The sequence below is a fragment of the Crocodylus siamensis genome, chromosome 4, assembly GCF_052110815.1.
Source record: "Crocodylus siamensis isolate JL-2025a chromosome 4, ASM5211081v1, whole genome shotgun sequence".
In the NCBI taxonomy this organism is placed as follows: Eukaryota; Metazoa; Chordata; order Crocodylia; family Crocodylidae; genus Crocodylus; species Crocodylus siamensis.
In genome coordinates, this window is record NC_143398.1 from 71,815,448 (window position 1) to 71,841,707 (window position 26,260).

General features: G+C 41.3%; 1 protein-coding gene across 7 annotated transcripts in view; it reads right to left on the reverse strand.

Moving 5' to 3' along the window:
- Positions 1-539: 539 nt before the first annotated feature.
- Positions 540-26,260, reverse strand: part of CAPS2 (calcyphosine 2) — a 63,106-nt gene continuing 37,385 nt past the window's right edge. For all 7 annotated transcript variants that reach the window (XM_090042548.1, XM_090042547.1, XM_090042553.1 and 4 more), the window contains 6 exons: positions 25,191-25,306; positions 12,070-12,131; positions 9,847-10,001; positions 8,197-8,316; positions 6,955-7,051; positions 540-2,569 (listed from right to left, as the gene is read on the reverse strand). In XM_090042548.1, coding sequence (XP_089898674.1) covers positions 2,394-2,569; positions 6,955-7,051; positions 8,197-8,316; positions 9,847-10,001; positions 12,070-12,131; positions 25,191-25,306 — 726 coding nt within the window. In that variant the 3' untranslated portion in view covers positions 540-2,393. The remainder of the gene's footprint in view (positions 2,570-6,954; positions 7,052-8,196; positions 8,317-9,846; positions 10,002-12,069; positions 12,132-25,190; positions 25,307-26,260) is intronic.

Here is a 26,260-nt window from a genome sequence, read left to right on the forward strand (position 1 = left end):
CTGCCTTCCCCCCATGGGGCTGGGCTGCGGCCTGGCCATACTTCTTCCCCTCTCTACAGGGCCTGGCTGGGGTCAACCTTCCCCCCAGCACCCTCCACATGGCAAGATGGTTCCCACTGTGGCCACCTGGGACCTGGATCAGGAACAGCTGTCTGGCCTGCTGGGCAAAAAGGTCAGGCACTACTGACATAACCTGTGTAAGTTATAGTTAAACAGCAGGAAGTTAAAATAAATGAATCAGTAAAAATCAGAAAGAGAAAAAAGCTAAACACATGTAAATAGTAAATATAGCATGAAAAATTTTAAAATGAGTAAGGTCTATTAGGCAACTGACAGAAGACAAGTGGGCATGAAGCAGAAACAAAGTAAAAGAAAGTTAATACAGGCAGAACAAATCAGCCTGACAAAGTGGTGGAAGTCAAGCAGATTTCACTGTTGCTTTCAAATTCCTGCAAGACAGAAGCTTTGTCTGAGAAAAGAAACGTATGCTATCTTCAGAAGGGAAGGCATGTCATAAATTCAAATGCACTCACACAAACACCAAGTAAACTATTCTGTTTTAATAGCACATAGCTCAACAATAGTCCAATTTCCAATTAGCCCCTACATTGAATATACCGATCACCAAAAACTATGATGAAACACAATTAAAAAAAATTAGGTGATACGGCATTTTCTACTTCTTAATACAATTAACTGTTTGGGATTTTAAAAAAATAGACTTTATTAAACGGCACAACTGGTTAAACATTTAAAGTAGCAAGGAAAATATGACTAGGACACACACTTAAAAATTATTTTCTGTAATTGTACTTGGTACTGTTCAGAAGTCTTTGTTTCATATTTCCAAAAGTAGTAAAATGTACCTATCAGCTTGAACAAAGAACTTTATTATAAAAGTTCAACCTCAAAAAAAACCAAACAAACTATAACAGCAAAATGAAAACAGGTCATACATTTAAAACTCTTATTATTTGTTTGAAAAAACAATTCAGCAAAGAGTAAGGTCTTAAGTGCATTGCTACTTGACAGCAAATATACACAGTAAATCTACAACCTGAGCAAGGTATATCACTGAAACATGCGGAATCAATGTTCAATTCTGTGCGTCTGACAAAAATGAATAAATATGGTCAGGTCACCCCCGGTTGTTCATTATTTTGAAAATTGGAGTACTAAAGTGTATACACTGTTCTTAATTTTATATGCATTTTTTGGGGGAGAGGGGGAAGCAACTAGGGCTATGAAGCTTCGGTTGCTGATTTGATTCAGAGAAGATTCGGCCCAATTCGGCACCCAAATCTCCAAATCTGAATTGAACCAGGAGGACCATTAATCTCTCCAAAATTGAATCGGAAGCCTCCAATTTGATTTGGAGAGATTTGACAATTTGGCCATAAACACAGCTTTACATGATTTTTCTACATACCTCGTGGTACCAGGTGGCTTGTGAATGCTGAGATGGTGGGGTATCCACAGGAGCATGGAGGGATCCCCAGCACACTCAGCGGCAGACCCAGAAGTGGATCGGAGTGCATGGGGGACCCCTCCCCCCCCCGCCTCAGTGACTGGAGTCTCCTGGGCCTGGGGGGGCACCTGGGGTTCCCCCACAGCCAATCACCAAACCAGGGCGTACTTCCAGTCCACTTCCTCGTCTGTCACCATGCATGCGGGGGGCCACCCCACGTTCCTGTGGGATGCTCCATCCGCCCCACCATCTCAGCATTCACAAGCCATGCCTGGTACCTCGAGGTATGTAGAAAAAACATTTAAACCTGTGCCTATGGCCGAATCGCTGATTCTCCAAATCAAAATCAAATCTTCAGATTCAATTCGGCTGAATCGAATCGAGACAGTGATCTAAATCAGTGAATCGAATTGGGACAGCGATCCGAATTGGGCCGAGTCCGAATCAAATACAGCCCACTTTTTCATGAGTAACAAATCTTAGAGAGAACCCAGTTACCATATACGTACACTATTCAAATATAAAGTTTTCTGACAGTACACCATACAATTAGAAATTATAATGCACAGTATGTTTTCGCCTGCATGTATTTCATCCACGTTATTATTTTAGCTTATTTTAATATTGACAAATTACACAGTCACTAGGATGGAACTGCACAGAGCTACTAACTTTTCTGACAAAAATCAGCAAAAAACACAAAAAAAAAATACTGAAATAATGCTTAACGTAGTTCAAAAGGGAGCTGTATATATAACTTACCATGTTATCATTCTCAAATTGTACTCATTTTAGAACAAATTTGTAAGAAATCATTAAAAAGCAACACTTATCAAGACTAAATCCTTGTTTAATTTACTCCTTGTTTGATAGGTTTTATGCCTTGTTTGATAGGTTTCTCCCTTGATATTTTATGTCTTAAGTGCTAAATTCCCCAAGGATTCCTTAAGGTATTAACAAAATCTTCATCATCCATAATTCCGATACTTAGTCCTTCATAGTAATCTTCAAATTCACAATATGACACTTCATTTGGATTACTGCAGGCATCCTGCAGCGTTTCAAGAAATGAAGACTTAATTTCTTCCTCTGTGGCATCCCCTGTTAAAATATTATTTACCATTAAACACATTCACAAGAATACTCAATAGATACCATTTGATATATTTAAAGTAAATATGTAAAGTTATGCCTGCAAAGATTTTTCTCCTTCAACAAAACTATAATATTTAGATTTTTCAAAAGAAGTAGCTGCTGACTACCTTAAAGCAGGCTTTAGTTTGCCAGACTGTGTAGTGGATAGTTGTACCTAAGGTAGGCCATGAGATTCATTGCATCCTACTAATGCATTATTACAGCTATTGTCATCATTTTTCTTGAAACACAAGGTCAAAACAGATGAACAATGATAGGGAAAATTTTCTTCAAAAAATTCCAGAAGAGCCAGATACAATCTGTAGCCTACTGCTCAGTCACTAAAACTTTAAACTTTGTAATTAAAGTGTGTGTATTTAATGCAATACAAGATCAAAGCTCTTAAAAGATCTTGGGATATCAAGTTTGCATTCTAAATTGATTTGGGAATTATGAGTGATTTCTTCTTGATCAAGATTAAACCCAAATTACTTTTAACACAGAAAATGAAAACTACATATCTGGAATTCTTGTCCTCTAAAAATACACATTGCAATGGATTACCACCCTTGGAGCGAAATTCTGGCTCCTCTCATTTCAGTCATTTTTACTCTTAAACCCACTTTCTATTCATGAAGGCAAGCAGCAGCACCCTTAAACTCTAAAGTTCTTTGCTTATGACCTAGGTCCAAGATCAGCAACACTGTACTAAACCTTGCAACCTGGTTGTCGCCATGGGTTGCCAATTTCAAGCTGCTGTTTCAGCCAGCCATGCTCTGTGGGGAGGGATGCTTTCTCAGCCCTCTAAATGAAGCCTCTGTTCGCTGTTGCTACCAACAAACATGTCAAGCAAGGATCTGAAATGCCTAATTCAGTGGTGACAATGAACAGAAACTGCAGTATAGGGGGGCAAAGGATGAGAGCACAGCATGTGCAGGAGCAAGGACAGTTGGACCTAGAGAAGCAGCTGGATCACACAGTTATTAATTAAACGTGGGCTGAATTGGGTGGAACAGCAGCACCTTCGCTAGGCATGAGCACCCCAAGTGCCCCCGCCTGCTGGTGCTGCCACCATTGCCTACCGGAGCTGTGCACCACGGAAGAAGTGGCGGGAGGTCCCCACACTCCCCATCCTCCCTCACAACCACACGCTGCCCACCCAAACTCCATGCTGCTGCCACCCCCCTGGGCACAGGCTGCATGTGCCACCAGCGCCAGCCCCACACTCTGCGCTCCTACCCAGCTGAAGCTCCCCCCCCCCAACTGCTTCCCTACCTGCCGCCCAGAATGGCACTCCAGGGAAGCCAAACAGGCCACTAGCGGCTGCAGCAGTGACAGTAGCAGCCCTGCCCAAAAGCTGCATGCTGACCAGGCTGGGCCCTTCCACCCACAAGAACGGGAGCGAGATTCAATAGGGTATGTTGGGGGCATGTGCATACGTGGGCGCCTCGCTCCCACCCTCATGGGCGGAAGGGCTAAGCGGGTATAATTTGTTGGTGGGCACCATGGGCCAGAGGAAAATGCCTGGAGGGCCAGATGAAACTGCCTGGCGGGCCGGATTCAGCCCACAGGCTGCATTTTGCCCACTCCTGACTTATACTGTCATTCAGCTGTCTTGGTAAGTTCCTTTTTTAGATCAAAAGGGCCAAACCTCCAAACCATTACATACTGACAAATCAAATTAAAAAAAAAAAAAAAAAAAGGACGGAAAGCGGTTACATAACCTGCAACTCAGAAGACAGGAAGTAGGGGTAGTTCACTAATGTGCAGCTCAGAGGACAAGAATTACAATTAAGTAATATTCTCCCTCTCCCTCCAGTCTAGAAATTCCTCTAACCATAATTCTGATGTACAGTTCACATACTTTTTTGGCAGAGGCTTCTGGAACAATCCTTTCCCCTTTAGTTGCAAGGTACATCAATCTGCCCTACAGATGGCACAACAAATGGCTAAGGTAACACCAGACCCTTCCTCTATTTCAAATTCCAAAGAGCCTAAAACAAAAAGCACGTATCCCCTCCCTCTACTGAAAATTCCGCATATTTTATTTTGCCCCTGGCCAATTCTTAACTTCCATTAGATCTTTAGAATTCTGTAGGCTTTTTTTCTTTTTTTTTTTAATGTCAACATTGAAACTGCAAAAATCCTTCCCCAAACGGCTAATCACAGAATGGCCTCTAAACATATAAATCCTCACCTGCTTCCCAAATTGAGCATAGAAAGTTTTCTTTGTTTTCCCAGCCTCTGGGGTTTACTCACTCATGAACATTCCCATGATCTGTCAGACACCCTCCCACAACAACTACCTTACTGAATTATCACTTTAGAAGAACCAAAATTTTGGTAACAAGGGTGCTGCTCAACACTGCTGAAGCAGTGCTAAACATTCAAAGTTCCTATTGGTGTCAACAAGAACTTAAGTTCAGAATTTCTGAAAATATCAAAAGCACAGCCAAAATGGAAAAAAAAAAAAAAAAAGTATAATGAAAACTACAGTCAATTCAGGAATTATGTGAAGGACTGAAACCAGTAAAGAAAAAAAAAAAATCTATGACGCGAGCCTTCCCCTAACCTCTCCCCTCCTCTGCCTCCAACATTTCTCCAAAAGCAAGCTATGACAACTAAGATTTCTTTGGATTATAGGAACTCAAGGTTCAAGAAAGGTATGCCTGTTATAACTATATTTTTCTCCTGTAGTAAAAATTAATTACAATAATTGTAACATATGAAGCCATTTTTAATTAAGTTTGTGAACATTATGGAAAGTACACAACTAGTCACCAAAAACAAAACAACAGTTAGTTCATTAAAAGTAAGAAAAAGCTTCCTATGGTGCGTGGATGACCTCTACCTGTCTGAAGAAGTCTATGGGCCAACAAGAGGTAAAGTGCTGCTGGACCTGGTACTGGCCACTGGGGATGACCTAATCACCAGAGCACCCCGAGGGATGACGAGGTTGAACGGTCACAAACTCCTGCAAGACCGTTTCAGGCTGGACATAAGGAAGAATTTCTTTACTGTCCGAGCCTCCAGGGTCTGGAACAGCCTGCCATCGGAGGTGGTTCAAGTACCTACACTGAACACCTTCAAGAGCAAACTGGATGCTTATCTTGCTGGGATCCTATGACCCCAGCTGACTTCCTGCCCTTTGGGCGGGGGGCTGGACTCAATGATCTTCTGAGGTCCCTTCCAGCCCTAATGTCTATGAAATCTATGAAAATAAACAATGGAGAAAAACTGAACTTATATATGAAATTAAGCATCTTACTGATCAATTAAGCAGTCCCATGTTGACAAACTCCTCTTTTGCAATTTCACACAATTATCCAAGTCTTAGCAAAAACAAAATAACTTAGACTAGGTGGACTATTTTTTTTAGTAACAAGTTCAAACGTTCCTCTGTCCATCAAATGCTGAAATGCTGTTTCATAAATCTTAATTCTTTTCTATTTAGGTTTGAGACACTTGAGTCCTAAAGCAATCCCTTGAAAAATTTCCTGTCTCTTCCATAAACAGATACTGAATGATTCCATCTGATCGGGATGACAGTGGGCAACAGAAACAAGCTCATATGGGAATGCTTCAGGGTTAAAGCTTTTTAGCAATAACCTGGTTAAATGAAAAAAAATCACAATGATTTGTGGGAGGGTTAGAGTATTTTATTCCAAAAAATTCTGGATGTAGATTGCCTATGCTGTTCTCATAACCTACAAAATTGTTTCAAAGAATTAAGATATATGACTGATAGAAGCAGTCCAATATTAATTTCTCACATGGATGTGTGTTCTGGAAATTCAGTTTCTTCTGCAATGTAGTCTTTCTTCAGTTGCAAATTTAAACTACATAATAGTATTGTTTTAGGTGGCTTAAAAGAAACAACATAAATATCTCTATCTGTAACACATTATCAGGAATCCATATCCCAGAGCAATACTAGTTGTTTATTTAGAAGATAGTTTATTCATTGGATATAATTAACACTTTCTGCAGGCCTGAGAGAGTTCACTAGAAAACAAGAATGAAATGAGAATAGATTTTTTTTTTTTTAAAGTGCAACATTAACTCTTAGTTGGAAAAAAGTGTGAGACACTTTGTCCACAAAAAAATAATGTGAAATAAAATAAAAATCACACAGTAGGAATTGTGACGAGGAAGTTCCCTAAGCATTTAGGGCCAGTTCCAATCAGAAAAATATGTTAGCAGGAGATAGCGGACAAAATTCTTATCATCAGGCCCAAGTTGAAGTCAATATAAAACACAGCCCAAAATTACAACTCACAGGTACTCTTCTCTCTCTGTTAACAGGTAAAATAAGCTTGCTAATTAAGATGCATGTCTTTTATATGGATTACCTGACAATACTTGAGGGTGTTTCTTGGCGCAATAACATTTTCTAATATCTACCAAAGGCACACTGCCAGTCTTGTTGAAATCTAGTTTCATATATGCCTAAAACAAAGATAAAAAAGAAAAATAGGCAGGAGAAATGAATAGAAATGTATTACATGAATACACTTAATTGCATCAGACATTTTTATGTTCAACAGAACAGACTGCACTTGGACTGAAGTACTTACATGTTTTATGCGAGTAGCTGTACTCAGAAAACTGACTTTAGACATCATGGAGCTCCATACTTTTTTCTCTCTCAGTGACTTCATATTAAATTTAAATCACTTCACAAGCCAAAACATAATCTTTTTTCCCTGCCAGCACTGCAAGCTCAACCTAGAGAATTTAAAATCAACCTGCATTTTCTCATCCTCTTGTAACTACAGTAAAAAAGCTGGTAATCATTTCTTAACTGACAACTGATCATCCAAAGCAGAAAGAGAACTCAGCCTAAACCCTCACAACTTTATTGCTTTGACACTGGTAACTGTAGTAGTACTCTCTCTCTTTCAATGTAGGACTGACAGGAGGTCCTCTAGGAGAGAAAGTACAAGGGCATTGTTTTTTCTGTATTTTCTGTAATGACAGTAACAATTTTCAGTAGCTACAGTGCAAACTGGACTGTAAAGAGTGTTTTAAGTGAAAGATTCCACATTCTATTACCAATCCCTTTGACCACACAGTTCCCCTACATACAACATTTTATAAAACAGTATCTTAAATAAATAAAGAACAGTGACACCTTGTTTTCAGTGCCTAATAGCTATGGATTGCAAAGTGTGTTAACAAAGATCAATAGTAATTCCCCATTTTACATACGGGGGAAACTGAGGCACACAGCCATAGAAACGTCTCTCAGATTTACCAATATACTTGTGGAAGCTTCAATAACTGAATTCAAGTTTTCTAAATGCTAGCCCAAGGTCTTATCCACTAGACTGTACCAAGACAATAGCTAAGGAAGAAGGGCATGCTAACCAACAGAAATGTTTTTTTGCCAACTGCAGAAGTCAAAATTAGATAATTCAGCACAAGGGAGACAGATGCAGCCTTTTAATCAAAATGTAAGTTAGTTTTTACAAATCAACATAATATTCTGAAATTCTTAAACTTTATTATGGTATTGATCAAAAATAAGATTTGAGAATTTCATTTTCTTCTGTGCAGGTAAACTTCTATCTAGAAAAATTACACAAACTTACTTTTCTGACAAATGCTTTTCGATACTCATTCATTTCCCCAAAGAGCGCACGGGTGAACTCCCCATAATCAACTTCATCATTTCTGTTGTCATCAAGAATAAACCACAAAGACTCAAAGTCCTGAAATTCAAGAGTGACTTGTCAACGTTACCTTTTACAAGACCTACATGAATGTATATCATTGGGCACCTCCACCCTATTAAGTAGGATCAAAGACTACTATTTATTGGTCAAACAATATGCATTTTATGATAAATGCTTTTCAGTCATGTAATTATGGAAAGAGACTGAATCACCACAAACTAATTTCCTAACAGACAGATGACTGGTAGGTACAGTTATCACTGAGGGCTTCATTCTGTCTTTCAAATGTACCTCAGGGGACATGCCCTCTGAAATTTCCAAAAATAACTGAGACCCCCAAGAAGCCATAACTTATCAAAAAACCTCTGTTCTGCCATTAAGTGGAAAAGAAATCCCACTTCCCTTTTTTCATAAATGCAGCACAGATATGCACCACAAGTGTTTTAGACTATGCAAACCCAGACTCTGTCTTTACATAGTACCAGAGTCAAATGCACCTTGCTGAAGAATTTATGTTATTTTACAAAGACCATTTTTCAGGTTGACCTCAACAGCCACCAAGACTGAGACAAAAGCAGCCTTGGAAACAAAAGTCCTTTCCAAGAATTCAGATCAGTAATGGAAGTAACCATCCTAGGAGCAGTAATGGCAATCAAAGCCACGATGCATGATGGACCTTTATCCTTCCTGGATCATAAAGAGAGCAGAATTTGTGGAATACTCACCAACAGAGATTGTTAACAATTTTGATTAAGGAAATTTATAGGACCAATCTAAGAAATATGGGATAATCCAGGTTTCAATAAAGAAATTATTATTCAAAGCTAGGGCAATCACAAACCAACAGTCAGTTAACTAGTTTAACTTCTTTTTTCTAAAAAAATTGTTCAACACTGCCTATCAGCCAGTAAAAGCTCAGATCTTTCTCAGTTATGTTTCAGGTCATGTCTTAGTACTACATCTCTTTCTAGACCAAGAAGATAATTCCACACTCTTCCTGGACTACCATGATTCCTAGTTTGCCTCTGAAGCGTCAAGGTTGAAAAGAGCCTTTTTGAAATATCTTAAGAGTCCTTTCATCTCAGACCCAATTCAAATAGTCATTATGGACAAACATTCTCCCAGCTGCAGATTTTTGGGAAATACAGTTTTGTTCCTCGTATTTTTTCAACTTCTATATAAGACATATTGGAAAAGCCCAAATGAAGCAATATGTGCTAAAGTGCCAGAAATCTGTAGAAGGTAACTAGCTGCATCTCATGTGTATTATTTACTAGGAAGGCATATTATCATTATTAGACACTAAAATATAGTCAAAGGACTTTTTAAAATGTTTTTAAAATTATTAACAAAAGAAAAAAAATAGTTTTATGCCTCTGTACTACTTAATGATGCAGAGAGAGGGACTGAAAGCGAGGTTTTAAAATGTCAGTCTGAAAGCAGAAGTACCAAATACCACTGAAGTTTTAAAATTGCCATTTTAACTAGAGGAAAGCAGCAACTCGAACTTTTATAAGACAATCAGACTGTGATCACACTCATGGCTTCAGTTCCAGTTCCACTTACCTGTTCAGACACTTCTAAATGAAATATTTTTAAAGCCTGTTCAAAATCCGCCTTAGAAAGGACTCCATTTCCTTTCTTGTCCAGCTGTCTGAAGTACTTTCCTAATCCTGTTACAATACGAACTCCTCTTTTGCTTAATTTGTTTCTGAGAATACCTGAGGATCCAGAGAAATACTTTTAACCACGTTTACTTGAAGTGGAAAATGATTTTTCCAAAACTACCCCTTACCACGCTGTTAGTTATGTAGTACAATCATGCATCCAACTTCAGTGAAGCCAAAATGCTAACAAAATAATGATAAAATGGGTGCACCTACACAAGATGCTAAATCTGCAGTAGACTAAATTCTACTGCACATTAGCATGTCACAGCAACAGCTGCGCTATTGTGTTAATAAACAGAAAAAATAGTCTACTGTGCATTAGCATCACTAACACCAGTTACTGTGCATTCAGTTAGTGCCTGTTATTACAGGTACTAAACTTAATGTGCAATAACTACAGCATATCAATGCACATGTAGATATGCCCATGATCAGTTATTTCATTTAACATTTGAGTACAGATATTATTTTATGAAATAGCCAGGTTTTACTCACAAAAGCGTAACAAGATCTTAAAGAAGGAACAGGCCTCATATTTCTCTGTAGTACTAACTAGGCAGTTGTAAAACTGTTCACTTCTACTAGGAATGACTGGATACCATTGAGATTCAACACCAAAACTGATTGAGCAACTCCATCTGGTGGAACTGTGCATCTGCTAGCATCGTGTAGAACCTTTTATTCATGAAGTAATTGTAATAGGGTTATTACAATGACTTCAGGCTCTCACTAGCTCAGATTTAACCTTTCTTTATGCAAATAAATATATGCAAATAAATATTAAAAACATATGGGTATAAGGATAAACACAGGACCCCAAACCCATGAACAATTATACAGGTGAGGAATGCGAATAGCAAGACACATTCCACTGCCTTTGGTAGGATTACTCATGTGGGTAAACAGTGATTGAATAATCTGAGCCCTAAATTACAGGCTTACTTTATGCTGGTAAATCAGATTCTTTCATATTCCATTAGAAAGTCATCTGCTCCTATCATAGCAATTTCTGCAAATTACTGACATCTGTTATACATTTGCCATTATACATTAAGAGGGGAAAACCAACAAAATGTTTATATTACAGGATGTTGATATGAAGTCAGTAATAACAGATAACTTGCAGGTATGTACAACTGTCTGGGTTCTAGATCCTAGGTCATCTTCGCTGATAGCAAATATAAAAAGATAGGTGGGAAGCTGATTTACATGTCATGCCAGAAGAACATTTGAAAGAAATATGGCATATCACCACAAATGGCATCCACACATCATTCCTCCGCCCTGATTTTTCTAGAACACAATCTTAAAGCAGTTTTACCAGAGCATTTGCTGAGAGCCATTTAGTAAGTTCCGAATATCCTTGCCAAATAGTATCTAGTCTGTCGAACATAAATTTTGTTGACACATTACCAAGATATTGGAGCAATATTAAAAAGGTCTTTCCACATTATGAATACAAAGCATGCATGTCTCTTTCCAAAAGTCAATATGCTGGAATTGATAGATGAATTAAAATCTTCCAGTAAACACCAACAAATAGGCATGCACATATACACCAGCAAAAACTATTATACATACTTTAGCAAGCACAATATTTAATACATTATCAAATACAGTACTAAGAAAATAATCTATATGCAGGAGAGCATGGGGAAATACATTAAAATTCAATGAGGCAAGAATTGTTGTGGATGATATCTTTTATTAGACCAACTGCATGGTTGGGATAGACTTAGAGAAGCTTTCCGGTGTCACAGTAAAATTCCATGTAATTACTTAGAGGAGACAGGATAAAACATTTCTTTCATGTGTTATTATTGACAGCAACATTTTATAGATTACATTTATAATTAATCTATGCTCATCACGTCATAATTTTTAATGTTTAACAAAAGAACAGAGAAAACATATTTAAAGCACCATGTAATATACATATGTTGACGTTTGTTTGCTCTAATGTCAAATACTAGTACTTACTTACAGAATTGCACATCCTGCTTTTATCTTTTTATTTCCTAAAAACATAATTTTTAAAACCTCACTACAACCTTTAGATTACTTACAAAGATAGTAACATAACATTAAAATTAAATGGAAATATGGTAGAGGCACAAACCTTGAACAGTCCAGAAAACTTTGTTGACATCGGTCTCTTGCTTGCTTCCCACAGAAGTATCTCTAAAATTGATCAATTAATAAATGATAAAAACCACATTCTATGTTATGGAAACAAAAGGTATATAGGAATACTTTTCTGAACAGCGGATTGTATATTAATATTCATAAGAGTATATTACCTTTACTAATGAAGTGTTCTAGCTGTGATGGTCTAGAGAATGTGTGAGAAGCAAGGTGTTTTGGATAAAGTTTTTTTATTGGACCCACCATGTAGTTGGAGGAATTGTTAGAAAAGATTTGCGGCACAAAATGAGGAAGGACACTTTGTGCCCAGAAGTTTCTCTCTCCCAACTAGAAGTATAGCTGGCCAGAAGCTTGCTGCTACTGGGGGAGATGTCACCTTTTTCTACCACCAACATGCATGTCAAGTAACCAAAAAAACCCACCAATTTTTAGCAGCAAAAAATAGAAGAAAAATCCTGTACTCCTACAACCATACAGCACCACTACTTCTCTGCTCTCCCTGCTCCTGGAGTCAGAGGCTGGAGCCACTGTAAGGAAGGTGAGGCATGGGTTAGATGGGGTGGAATGGGAGGAGGTGTCCCCCTGTTTCATTCCAGCACTCTTCCCCACCAAGCCCACTCACCCTAGTCAGTGCTCAAGTCTTGTTGCCTTACTTGCCCATTCATCACTGGTCCAATAAATATATTAGCTCCCAAAACTTTGCTTGTTAACTTTACCAGATATTGGCATACAAAATGTACTTGCAAACTAGCAGAAGAAATGAGGGATCTCTTGCCTGTCAATTTTCTGTTGACAGCTTCTCCCCTCAATCTTTTCTGTCTGGGGAATTTGAAGACATCCCAGTTCTGTTGTTGTAGGCCCCAGGACAAAGCCCTATGTACTTCAACACCGGCCACCAGTGAAGTACTTCCAAAGCAACAGAAATACTCCAGAACCACATATTAGGGTTAGAGAAATATGTGAGAAGCAAGGATGTTTGTGGATGATATATTTTATTGGACAAAGTATATGGCTGAGATAGACTTTAACTTTCAAATGCAATGCATTCTTCTTCAGGTTCTTAGGTTATTAGGAAAATATCTTGATATTCTGTAAGTAGTCTTCAGGTTAACACATCTTTTCATAAATGATTCAATTTGTTATTAAACTTACCAGACCACCAGCACGTGCTGAATAAGGACACAAACCAATGACAGGAAGAAAATTATCAGGTAAAAAATTTCTAGTTCTACCACACAATTTCTTTCCTCATGTCCATCACTAAAGTAGGCCTGGAAATAGCCTCCTGAGCCAACAACCATTAATTCAAAGAACACCTAAAATCAACCCCTGAAATCCTCATGTATAACTACACCCAACAATACTTAAAACACCAATTATACCCCAAAATGTGCAAGTCAAAAACAAAGAAGCAGGGCAATGCCAATGCCCTGCCAGTGTAACAAACCTGAAACAGGGATGTATAAAAAAGTAGTTATATTATCAAAGCGCAACAGTGGACAGAAATAGAACTGCTAAATCATTAAAGCAAGAACTTTGTCATGTAAAGAAATGACTTGGTAACAAACTAGCAATACTTTCCTATTCCGCAGACAGTAGAGGAACACAAACATATCTTACAAATATTCTTCATACAAAACTCTTCACAGGGCCACTCATACCTTGCATATGGAGTCTTTATACTTCTCTAATTTTCCAGATGCCTACCACACAGACTGACACCAAACTATGTTGCTTGAAGGGTTACAAAGCACTAAACCCCGAGCATTTTGTACCAAGTGAGATGGGGGGAAAAGAGCATACACATGATACATATATTCTCTGACTGATTTGGAGCTGCTTTGTATGCATTTATGTACACTGGCCTGGTTACTGAGATGTGGAGGTTTTTAATAATGTACTGTGTGCTCGCCTGGCCTTGAGGATGCATTCGCAAACCTCCTTAGCACACGTGCCCAGTGTTGGGCATTGCGTGGGGACATACGACCTCTGGAGGTGTCCTCGATCACCTAGAAACTTTCCTGCCATGACTTTGATCAAATCTTCAGTGGTGGGTTCCCCTTCTGAGGACTCTCCCAGGAGGGTCACGCCTTCTGGCAGGTATCCATGGGGTTCTGCCTCCCCTACACCCTTTCCATATGCCAGCCTCCAGGATGAGGTAAATAGTTTCCGTGTGGCATACCCTCCGATTGTGCCAGTCCTAGCTCTGCACGTTGCCTGTGCTACCAGAACAGGTGATTCACTGTGGCCTCTTGGTGTTTTCCTGTGGCCAGCTGGCCACCTGTTGTGGATCTAAGGCAGCTCCTGCCTCTCGGAGCGATGCCTGTACCCTGGCAACAGCAAGAGAAAAAAAGAAGAAAGGAAAATCCAAAGGGAATGCCAAAAAAAAAAAAAAAAAAGAACACCAAAAAAAAGAAAGAACCTGAGGGAATAGGCTCGCCGCCTCTCTTCCCTCACAGCCCTTGTGCCTTGGGCTCGAGCCGTCCCTCGACATCGCTCCGGGTCCTCCCTCCTGCTGAGGACCTCTCTTCTTCTCTTTCCGCCGGCTCTTCAGCTGTAAGCCAGCGCTGCCTCCGCTCAGTGTGGAGAGCATTTCCCCCACTCTCACCTCACCTCTGCTGGTGTCGGCTTTTATTTTGGCTGAGCAGTGTTCCCTGGTTACGTCAGTCACCCAAGCCTGCCCCACCTGCAAGTAAGCGCAACTTATAAACTGCACAGGCAGCTCTTCCCAGCACAGCTCATCCTGTGCCTCCCGGCCTGAAATTGATAAGTTTGCCCGGGTTTCAGACCTATCTCTGCGGGGGTGGGTCACCCTCATCCCTTGTCCTACCACAGGGGCATGGGTTCCCCATCCCCCAGTGACTGTCTCCCTGGGACATACTGGTTTATGTTACTGGGAGTTGGTCTGGGAGTAGGAGACTGCTCAAAAAAGCCATTCATCAGCTGGCATTCAGGAGATCTTAAGGGACAATCCCAGAACTGGTAGTTCTGGTGGGTCTACCTCTGTTTCCAGACAATCTAATAATGGCAAGCAAGATCTGCCAAACTTAGAAATATAAAAACTCTGGCAGGGTTTAAAGGCGTGCGCTCCCAAGAAAGGGAAATCAGTTGTTCAGAGGAATCAAAATGATATAAAGGAACCAAGGAGAGCTGAATAGTTTTTCAGCAGTGAATAGTCAGACATCAGGCAAGTTAAACATTAGTTGGTTTTTTTCAATATTTTGTTCTTCCTGCAAAATAAACAAGCTTTATAAAAGCCTCTAGTGGGAAATAGGTCACATACTTCTGAAGAGAAAAACTGCAGAAGCATGAACTAAACCACACCTGCAGAGTATTAAAGGATACAAAGAATACAGTAGCTCAAGCACCAATCTAAAAGTGCAAGAATTACAAAATGTCCTCCGCTATCTTGACTTACTGAAAGGGTGAGGTAGGAGAGACCACAAGAGGGGACAGAAGTGCATCTGTAATATCTGTCATATATTTAAGATCACCTTATGGTTTTAGGAATGGCCATGGATGTCACAACTTTCTAAAAGGATGTTAAGAACTGTAACAAAATGATGGGATAACTATTTTCCAGTAACTGAGGCAAGAACTTACTTTGAAGAAAAAGGTTTCTGGAGCTATAACATTTTACCAGTGTAGTTCTTATGCATACAAAGGAAATAATTCCAAACCCTGTCTTTGGGAGGTAATGACAACTAAAAGGCCACCCACAGACTTGTCTAATCTGTCATTCTGATTAAATTTGACACTTGACAATACTTACCGAATGTGCCTGCCTAAAGAACACAATTTTCTCTGGTGTTTGGTTTAGGACTCTAATCAGCCAACCTGGAGGAACTTTAATATAGCTGAGATCATGAAAATTTGCTGGTTATTGCTTTATCACAGTAGCACACAGAGCTTGGGCTCCATTGCACCAGGCACTGTCTTTATAAAAACATAGGGGAGTTTTGGGTCCCAGATAAAATAACACTTCCTTCCTGAGTTCTGTCCAAAAAAAAGCAGTGATGGTACATAGAAAAAACCTGCTAAACTACACTTCTCTTCCAAGGCTTTGGCTGTTAACTGTAGGTCCTCTGGGTCCAGATGAAGGAGCTATCCCTATTTCAAGAGTTCTAGTATTTTTTCCAGTTGCAACAAAGGTTTTTTGGACTACTGCTAATCTATGCATTTTCTAGACCAGCAGAGGACTTTAGGCCTCCCTTCCTTCAAAGCAGCAGATTCTTCTTTGTACAGGATGAAATTTCAACTGCCACAGAGCAGTCCTGACCTCTGGTTAGTGTCTATTTGAAAGGGATACAAGCCCTTACCTTTTAACCATAAGCCAACCCTGAATGGAAGGAATTTCTACAGTAAGCACTAAAACATGGCTTTCTGCATTTTCTTCTGAAATAACTGGTATTGGTTACTGTCTTAGCCATGACACTGATCTTGATGGACCACTGCTCTGAACTTGTGAAATGGTATCTGTAAGTTTTTATTCAGAAATGTTACCAGCAGGATTGCCAAAGAGAGTAAAAAATCTATTTACTCTGAGCTTTTAACTAAGTTTGTCTTCTAGTATTCTTCCCAACCTGTGAAGCTTCCTTCTATGGTGAGCAGCAAACATCTAGAACAAAAATCAAGTCAGCAATACCACTCAAGGATGAGCCTGATGCAAGATACCAACAAACCTGCCAAGTAGAGATAACTAGCTGCTGATGACTAGTGCCTACCTGCAAATAACTGATTAAATGAAGCTTTGGATCTTTCAGAATCTTTACTGCAGTAGTCTTATTACGGTCAATGCTAAGCTTGCTTTAACCCCTGGGTATTTACGTTAAGTATGTATACTCTGAAAGGCTGGTAAACATGACTTTTGCAGCAACCAGCCAGTATGAAGGAAGCTCTTTTTCCTAGAATCTGTTGTTTGCTTGATACGTTGTTCATAAATGGGAATAAATGTATATCTTGCATTCTGAACCTTGCTTTGACTATTATCAGCCACTTCCCAGAACTATGGGTTCGCAGGCTTAATGAAAAGAATACAAATACTCATGTTGTCCTTGTCATGATGATGATCTTGTTGGTTTGGAAAGAAAATGTATCTGGGTTTCACTGGGAGCTTTAGCCTCAGATTTTTTAATCCTGTTTAAGAAAGTCTCTTGCTGTACTCAGCCTTGGTGAGGCCGCAGCTGGAGTACTGCATCCAATTCTGGGCTCCACAATTCAAGATGGATGTGGAGAAGCTTAAGAGAGTCCAGAGGAGAGCCACAGCATGATCAGAGGGCAAGAGAACAGACCTTATGAAGAGAAGCTGAGAGCCATGGGACTCTTCAGCCTAAAAAAGCTCAGGCTCAGGGGTGACCTGGTAGCAGCCTAAAGACATAAGGGGTGTGCATCACAATCTGGGGGAATGCATATTCACCAGGGCTCCCCAAGGGATGGCAAGGACCAACAATCACAAACTCCTCCAAGACCGTTTTAGCTTGGACGTAAGGAAAAATTTCTTTACTGTCTGAGCCCTCAAGGCCTGGTATAGACTCCCTCCAGAGGTGCTGCAAACACCTACTCTGGACTTTTTAAAAGAAAAGTTTGGATGTTTATCTTGCTGGGATCCTATAACCCTAGTGTAACAGTGTGGGGTCCTAGGGGTGGCCATGAACTCCCCTAGTGCCCCCTACTGTGACAAGCTGGTGTCAAAGGACCCTCACCATCTTGCCCGTCATGTCTTTGATGGTAATAATGTTTAAGGGAAGCTGCCCTTTTGTCCTCTCTGACACGGTGCCCTGATGTATCCCAGTCTGTATCCTGTCTTGGGTGACTTGGTGCACCCCAGCCTTATGAGCTATGCGTGGCTCCAACCACCCCTGTACCATGCCCCAAGCCTCGCAGATGTACTGGACATTGTTTGGTCAATCCCTTTCCGCGCCCCCACGGACGCTCTCTGGCTCGCTTCGCAGCCTGTGCCCCACGGGTGCTCTCTGGCTCGCCTCGCACTGGTGCTTCTCCCTGCCCCCCCCTTGCGCTGGGGCGTCTCACACCTGCCCGCGCTGGGGCTGGGGTCGATACACCCCTGAACGTTGTGCCCTCTCTGGCACCAGGGTCCCCACGCTATCATGGAGCCCCGATGAGGCCTCCTCCAACCCCTAATAGCTTCACCCGGTCCTCCGGTGTAACGATAACAACAAAAGCAATAATGCAAGCCAATCGGCTATAACTCAAATCTAAGCCTCCTGGCTAAAGCGTTTTCCAAACCATGAAACATCTCTCACCTGTCTAGCTAGTGGTTTGTACATCCAGGCCTTTCCCTTTTCCCCTTTCAGGGCCGAGCTCTTTTCCTTGGTGAAACAGTGTTCCTTCTGTATGGCTGCCAGCTGGGAGAGAGAGGGAGAGAGCACCCACAGCCTCCTGTCTGGGTCTTATAGTGGTCAGCCCTGCCCCTTCTGGTCAGCTGACTCCCCAGGTGTGGGCCCTTAGCTCCTCCTGGTTGCCCCTAGCAACCAGCACCTGAGCCCATACTGCTGCTTTTCAGTAGCAGGCACCTTAGTGCCCTGCTACACCTAGCTACCCCGGGGGCTGGACTCTATGATCTTCTGAGGTCCGAGGGCCCTAATGTCTATGAAATCTATCACGTCCAACCTATGTTTTGCTAGACACTGATATACCGCTATACTGTTTTTGACAGCGAGGGTTGGGGTTTCTCTGCTATTGCAGCTACTAATTTCTCAGGTGCTCCCACAAATAGAAAATTACTTGTAAATTTGTGGATAAAAACAGATACCATATTCAAGTCCATTCAGATTATTCAGAGTCAAAACTCAACAACAATATAGGTGCAGCTTGTCCCTGGAATGAATGGCCATCAACTTGAGTGATCTATTAGCAGAGGCAAAAGGATTTAAACACAAAGTTTTGATTTTTTTAATATTGCTTGCTTATTTTTGCCTTATAATAGGAACACTTACTTTTTCCTCCTGGCAACCTGGAGTGTTAAAAATTTAAGATTTGCTGCTGTACAGGCTGTAAAAGGTTCTCCTCTCCATGGAAATCCTCTCCATAGAGTTCCTCTTTTAGCCTGTCCTAGTAGAGTCTTGACATAAGGCAAGTGTCAAGGGCCTAGCACGATTGTCTCTCAAAGTCCATGGTCTAGAAGAACATGGTCAGCAGATTATAGCTACAGAGCAGAACTATCCTCCCAAGTATGTACCATTGGATGCCCATGGTTACTGATCTGTGAGAGAAGACTGTCCTCTCCAGCCCATACCCCAGCTCAGTTGGTGGCAAGAAAACACAGCTTAATCTGAGGTTCCTGAAAAGCTGCCTACACCACTCTTGGATTCAGCTCAATGCTTGCTGAGGTACTATGCTGCAGAAACCAGCACATTAGAGGAAGGTAATTTCTTATCTCAGGAGATGGACAGAGGAGCTACAATTAGAAATGAAGTATTCACCAAAATGGGGGGAAAATTGTATGACAAAATGGTTGAGAGACTCTGAAACACCAATCTTCTGCTGTGAGAAGCAGAAAATCTAGCATCCTGAGCTGACAGGCAGGGTTTGCTGCTGAAGGATCCAGACACTGGAGCCACTCCAAATTCCAAATAGAAGGCAATACCGATTACTGACGAATGAGGAGAGAAGCTGTACAGCAAGAACAAACATATTCCTCAAATGCAATGAATTACATGAATTAGCAAAAATTAAGCTCTTTTGCCTTCCATCTTATGAAAACTTTGGCACAGATGGAAATGTCGCTCTAAATACTGTACCAATATATACTTCAGTACATTGCAATATACATCTGGAATTCACAGTTCTATAGACCTAAATTTCACTATGGCACCTTTACATTACACTACAGGGTAATGTAAATTAAAAAGGGCCTTCTATATGCATGCACTTCCACAGACAAAATTTTTAACAACAATCAATAGCTATTTTAATAAAAGTAGTCTTTAAATAGTGAAAGAACGGTTTTAATTGCAGCATCTTATTGCTGCTCTAGAACAAAAAAATTCAAAGCTTGGAACACTTTCCATAGGTCAATGTGGACTTTACACCATAATTTGACTCAGCAACCTACAAATCCAATTTTATTAAGTGAATTTAGAGTGTACTTTCAGGCAACCCAGTCATAGAATTATGATCTTGCAATTGAAATATTATTTGTGGCAGAACTGTACTCCCAGTGAAATACAGAACCCCAAAAGATAGCATTACTGGTGCAGTTAGCTGAGAGTCTTATTTACAAAATAAAGTTGCTTCAATGGTTCACTGAACCATGACAAAATAGTGAGTTTTTAAAAGTTCTGTTCTTATGGTGTATAGAACAAGCTCATTTATCAAGGTCTATTTCAAAAAAGTAACTGTAGGAATTCCCCTTCCAGAGGGATTCTCTTTTGCAGAAAAGTGATCTCCCTCCAAGCTGCAATATATTTCAAAGGTTATCTCCACAGGGCACAAAGGACAGCAGAAATGTTTATAAAAGAGAAGGGCCTCACATTTACAGGCCCTTATCCTGGGAATAGGAGAGTGCTGCTTCAAAGAAACCCAAGTTGCAGGAAAGGAAGAAGATCTGTACATACAGTCCCTCCTAGACTAAAACCAGATGTCATATTTCTCCTGGAAGAAAGCCTTTTGTCCTGGGATCCTCTTGATGCAAAAGTGCTTATAAAGTACTTATGAAACATGCAAGATAAACGTGTGCTAACACCTTCCCTCCCTGCCTCCCTCCTTCCTGGACAACCAGAGATCATTCGAGCTTCCCGAGACAAAACCTTTTATCCTGGAATCCTACAGACATACAAAGCCAGTGTGCCACTTGAAGTACCTCAGAAGTACCCAACTGTCTGGAGACAACTGCAGCTAATTTGAGCTAATTACCATCCAAGCTGCAGGGGTAGATGGCTGTGCTGCACCTTTTTTGATGCAAGTCAAAGCCTGGGACATCATCTGTTTTTACCCTTGGTGTGTAAAAGAGGGGCTGTGCCACTCTTTTATCTGAGATTCTGGATCGGTCAGAACTGCCTCAAATGTTTTTAGCCTCAGTGATGCAACCAGGTCTTATATTCCTAGTGAAATATATTTTATCTGCCTACATCTCTCATTATTAAAAAAAGTTACAAGTTGATTTAAATTACCCTCCTAGTCAGAAATGTCATTTGCTGCTCATTGGACTCACTCCTAAATCACTGATTTAGTGGTAAAAGAAATAATATCCTTAGCAGTCCTTGTCTACATCCAACTGTGCTGGTAAGGTTACTGAAGAGGAAAATTCAGCCAAAATAGTTAAAACCTTTATTCATCTTTACCAGTGAGAAAAGGACTAAGGATAACAAGGTTAAGCAACGGATTACATGATTATGTTCTCAGATATTCTAACAGAGGTGGAAATAGTAATTCATCTAAGAAAATACCATGAGTATACCTAGGACTTTGAAAAGAGGGAGCACAGAAGGTGTGGCATATCACATATACTACAACACATATTTTTCTCCAGTTAAAGAGAAACTAGTGGCTTTACCAATATGCTAGGAGGTCATGAATTATATTACTCAGTTTAAGATCAAAGGAGAAAAATGTTTCATAGATTTCATAGACATCAGGGCTGGAAGGGACCTCGAGAGATCATCGAGTCCAGCCCCCTGCCCAAAGGGCAGGAAGTCAGCTGGGGTCATAGGATCCCAGCAAGATAAGCATCCAATTTACTCTTGAAGGTGTTCAGTGTAGGTGCTTGAACCACCTCCAATGGCAGACTGTTCCAGACCTTGGGGGCTCGGACAGTAAAGAAATTCTTCCTTATGTCTAGCCTGAACCGGTCTTGCAGGAGTTTGTGACCGTTCGACCTCGTCATCCCTTGGGGCGCTCTGGTGAACAGACGTTCCCCCAGATCCTGGTGGTCACCCCTGATAAACTTATAGGTGGCCATCAGATCACCCCTGAGCCTCCGCTTTTCCAGGCTAAAGAGTCCCATGGCTCTCAGCCTGTCATCGTAAGATCTGTTTTCCTGACCTCTGATAATGCGCGTGGCTCTCCTCTGGACTCTCTCAAGCTTCTCCACATCCTTTTTGAATTGTGGAGCCCAAAACTGGACGCAGTACTCCAGCTGCGGCCTCACCAAGGCCGAGTACAAGGGGAGAATGACGTCCCGGGATTTGCTCGAGAAGCATCTATGGATGCAAGCCAGTGTTTTGGTCGCTTTATTAGCCGCAGCATCGCATTGCAGGCTCATGTTCATTTTGTGGTCAATGATGACCCCCAAGTCTCTTTCTTCTGTAGTGCTATCCAACGTAGCACTGCCGAGCCTATAAGCATGCTGCAGGTTTTTCCTCCCAAGGTGGAGAACCTTGCATTTTTCAGTGTTAAACACCATCAGGTTCTCTTCCGCCCATTTGCTGAGCTTGTCCAGGTCAGCCTGGATCACCCGCCTATCTTCTGGCGTGGATGCTTTGCCCCAAAGTTTGGTGTCATCGGCGAACTTGGCCAGTCCACTCCTGACTCCAGTGTCCACATCATTAATGAAGATGTTGAACAGGATGGGTCCCAGGACAGAGCCTTGAGGGACCCCACTGGTCACAGGGCACCACGATGAGTGACTGCCATCGATTACAACCCTCTGGGTCCGACCACGGAGCCAGTTTCCCAGCCAGCAGATCGTGGTGGAGCCAAGGCCACAACTGGCCAGTTTGGCCAAGAGGTGATCATGGAATACCAGATCAAAAGCTTTTTTGAAGTCAAGATATATGACATCAATCTCTTCTCCCTCGTCCAGGTGATAGGTCACCTGGTCATAGAAGGAAATGAGATTGATCAAACAAGACCTACCTGCAACAAACCCGTGCTGGCTATCCCTTAGGATGTTAGCCTGGGCCAGTCCATCAAGGATGGCCTCCTTAATAAACTTTTCTAAGATCTTCCCCAGGATAGAAGTCAGGCTAATGGGCCTGTAGTTAGCCAGATCCACTCTCTTCCCTTTCTTGAAGATCGGCACCACACTGGCCTTCTTCCAGTCTTCGGGCACTACACCAGAGCGCCAGGAGTTTTCAAAGATCCGTGCCAGGGGCTGGGCTATGACACTCACCAGCTCTTTGAGTACCCTGGGGTGCAGATTGTCAGTGCCGGCTGACTTGAAGGTATCCAGCTTCTCAAGATGTTCCTTTACGAGGTCAGCATTTATGGAGGGTAGGGGATCCCCATCACCCGGATCTCCCTGTCCCACAGCAGGCATGGGCATCCCATGGGACTGATGAAAGACTGATGCAAAGTACCTATTTAATAGGTTGGCTTTTTCCTGAGCATCAGTTGTCACTTGCCCCATCTGGTTTAGCAGCGGTCCAACGTTGCCCTTGCTTTTCCTCCGGCTCCCCACATATCTGAAAAAGGACTTTTTGTTGTCCTTGATGCTTGAAGCTAGTTGGAGTTCAGTTGCCGCCTTGGCTTTCCTGGTTTGCTCCCTGCAGGACTGGACCAGCGCAGAATAATCCTCCTTGGAGGTGAATCCCATCCTCCATCCTTTGTCAGCTTTCCTTTTTAGCCACAGGAGGTCCGCTGGTCCCTGGAGAGCCAGGAGGGCTGCTGTGCCTTCTTGCTGCCTTTCCTCCGTGTTGGAATAGATTTAGCTTGTGCATTGAGGATCGCTTCCTTGAAAAGCAACCACTCTTCTTGAACTCCCATCTCCCTGGGGTCACGGTCCCTGAGGGCCTGACCAACAAGCCTCTTGAGCTTGTCAAAGTCGGCTTTTCTGAAGTCAAGGACTTCTGTGTTGCTGACTGACTTGCCAGCTTTACGGCGGATGGTGAAGGTGATCAGCTCATGGTCGCTGTCACCCAGCTTCCCATCGATCACTAGGTCGCCGATTAGGTCGTCCCCCGTAGCCAGTACCAGGTCGAGCAGCGCTTTGCCTCTCGTTGGCCCATAGACTTCTTGAGTCAGGTAGAGGTCATCCACGCACGAGAGAAAGCTTTGCGACCGCTCGGATTTTGCTGAGTGATCTTCCCACGAGATGTCCGGGTAATTGAAGTCACCCATGACAACCAAGGTCCTGGAGCAAGCGGCCTCAGTCAGTTCCCGGGCGAACTCCTGGTCAAGCTCAGGACTTTCCAATATAACTATTGGAATGAGCTCCAATTTCCTAGATTATATATAAAGTTAAACTAAAACGAGTTAGGCAAAAACAAGTAAAAATAGTAAAAAAAAATATTGTGTTGTTAGTCCTGTAGACATTATAGTTAAATGTATTTCTCTTATTCATAAAACAAAATCTATTCTTCCTGAGAGTCTTGATAGTACCTGCACTACACTGTCAGTCATTTCTACACCTGAGTTAAGGTTACTAGCTCAAGCTAAAAACAAGGCTGTAAAATAGAGGAGACATTGCCAGAAATGGCTAACAGACAGCAAAAATTACAGAAAAAAGGATAGTTTGAGTAGTGGAACATCAAGAACATTAAAAAGGAGAGGCAGTTGTTAACATCCGCTGAGAGATCAGTAGGATTCAGGGAGGAGATAAGCCATGAATGAATTGACTCTTGGAGCACTGCCTGAATAGAAATGCCACTGCCCTTTCCAGGCAGTTGGTTTTAAAGTTTAGGTGGGGCAGGAATCAAAGGGGGAGGTAAAACTGCACCCCCTCCACCCCACTTCATATTCCACCTCTGGGAATTGCATCTGTTATATCTTATTCCTTCTTCTTTTCTTCCAGTTCTGGGATATCTTTTCTTCTAGATAGAAAGCAGAATGCATATTCTTTCAAATGAACCAACTAAAATCTGCTCACGTCAGAAAGGTGGTTAAGATTTATACTCAGGCACAGTCTCTATAAATTCATGTTGGTACAAAATGAACTGAAGAAGGTGTTCAGGAACATAATTAATTCTTTTATTTTAACAATAATCCTTTGACCAATAAACTGTCAAAACATTTATTTTGATAGTTCCATACTACAGCACTTCAGTACTATTCACTGCATTTGTTTTTCCTAACAACAGCCTAAACATATACTTTTAGCAATGTAAGCAGTATGCATTATGTAAAACTTTTTTACAAATTATTAATTTAGGATCATATTTTCAAGGAAGGAAAAGCAATGTGGAAAGCTGTGCTTACTTCAAAAAGTTCACAGATGTTTCATCAATATTAGTGATACGAAGGGTAAGCACTGGGTTTTGTTTCATACTTTCTGGAAGGCTGTGATCAAGACTCCGAAAAGTCAGGTTAGCACCCTGTAGATAACAGCACACAAATGATTTACAGGTAGGTCATCTATTCTCTGAAGTGAACACTTCACCATCAAGAAGTGAAAAGTTCTTCATCAAAAACTAGAATTATTCGAAATGTTAATGGGAAAAATTATACATTATTTTAGAATACAGTCAAAACATGACACACATTTTGTAGTTCATTATTGTAATGCAAGACCAAGAGAAAAAGTTTTAGTTACTCTAAAAATTAAAGGATTAGCACGTCAGATTCTAGGTTGGCAGCTGCACATCTAAAAACAAATGAATTCTTATCACGACTTGCATGTCTGCTATACACTTAATGAGATGCAACTCACAAATCATTTGGACATCCTTGGGGCCAGACTCTACACCTCTCAGGAAGTGTAGTTTTGAAAAGATAGCATGGCATGGGGAGACAGAAGTGGATTTCTGCTATGAATTTGACATTTTTTTCAGGGCAACTGAAAGCAGTTTTAGAACTGGGTATACTTTAAGAAAAGCCTGGGCAGAACTGCCCGTCAGCTATCCTGCAGCCCACAACAGCTATAACCCTATTAGTAGACACGTATCTCTTACTGAATTTATAGCAATTATTGCAATGGAGGCACAATCTTGACTGCGATATCTAGGCGTACACAATGATATCTTCTAATGGTGGTGGCCATCCCTTCTGGCAGGCATGACACAAATTAGCCCCGCCCTGGGTGCCACTCCAATCCTTTTCCACTACCCAATCTGCTGCTCTGCCTTCTGCTTCCTGCCCTGTGCTCCCTGCCTGATCTTCTGCTCTGCTTTCTGCTTCCCAGCCTATCTTCCACTGCACTGTTTGTCCTCTCCCCAATCTGCCATGTGCAACATACACAGGCTGCCCATACCAATACCCATGCCACCTCTGTCCTACAATCATTAAGATAAGTGAATGGAAAAGTCTCCTAATAATTATCTGAAATCTTG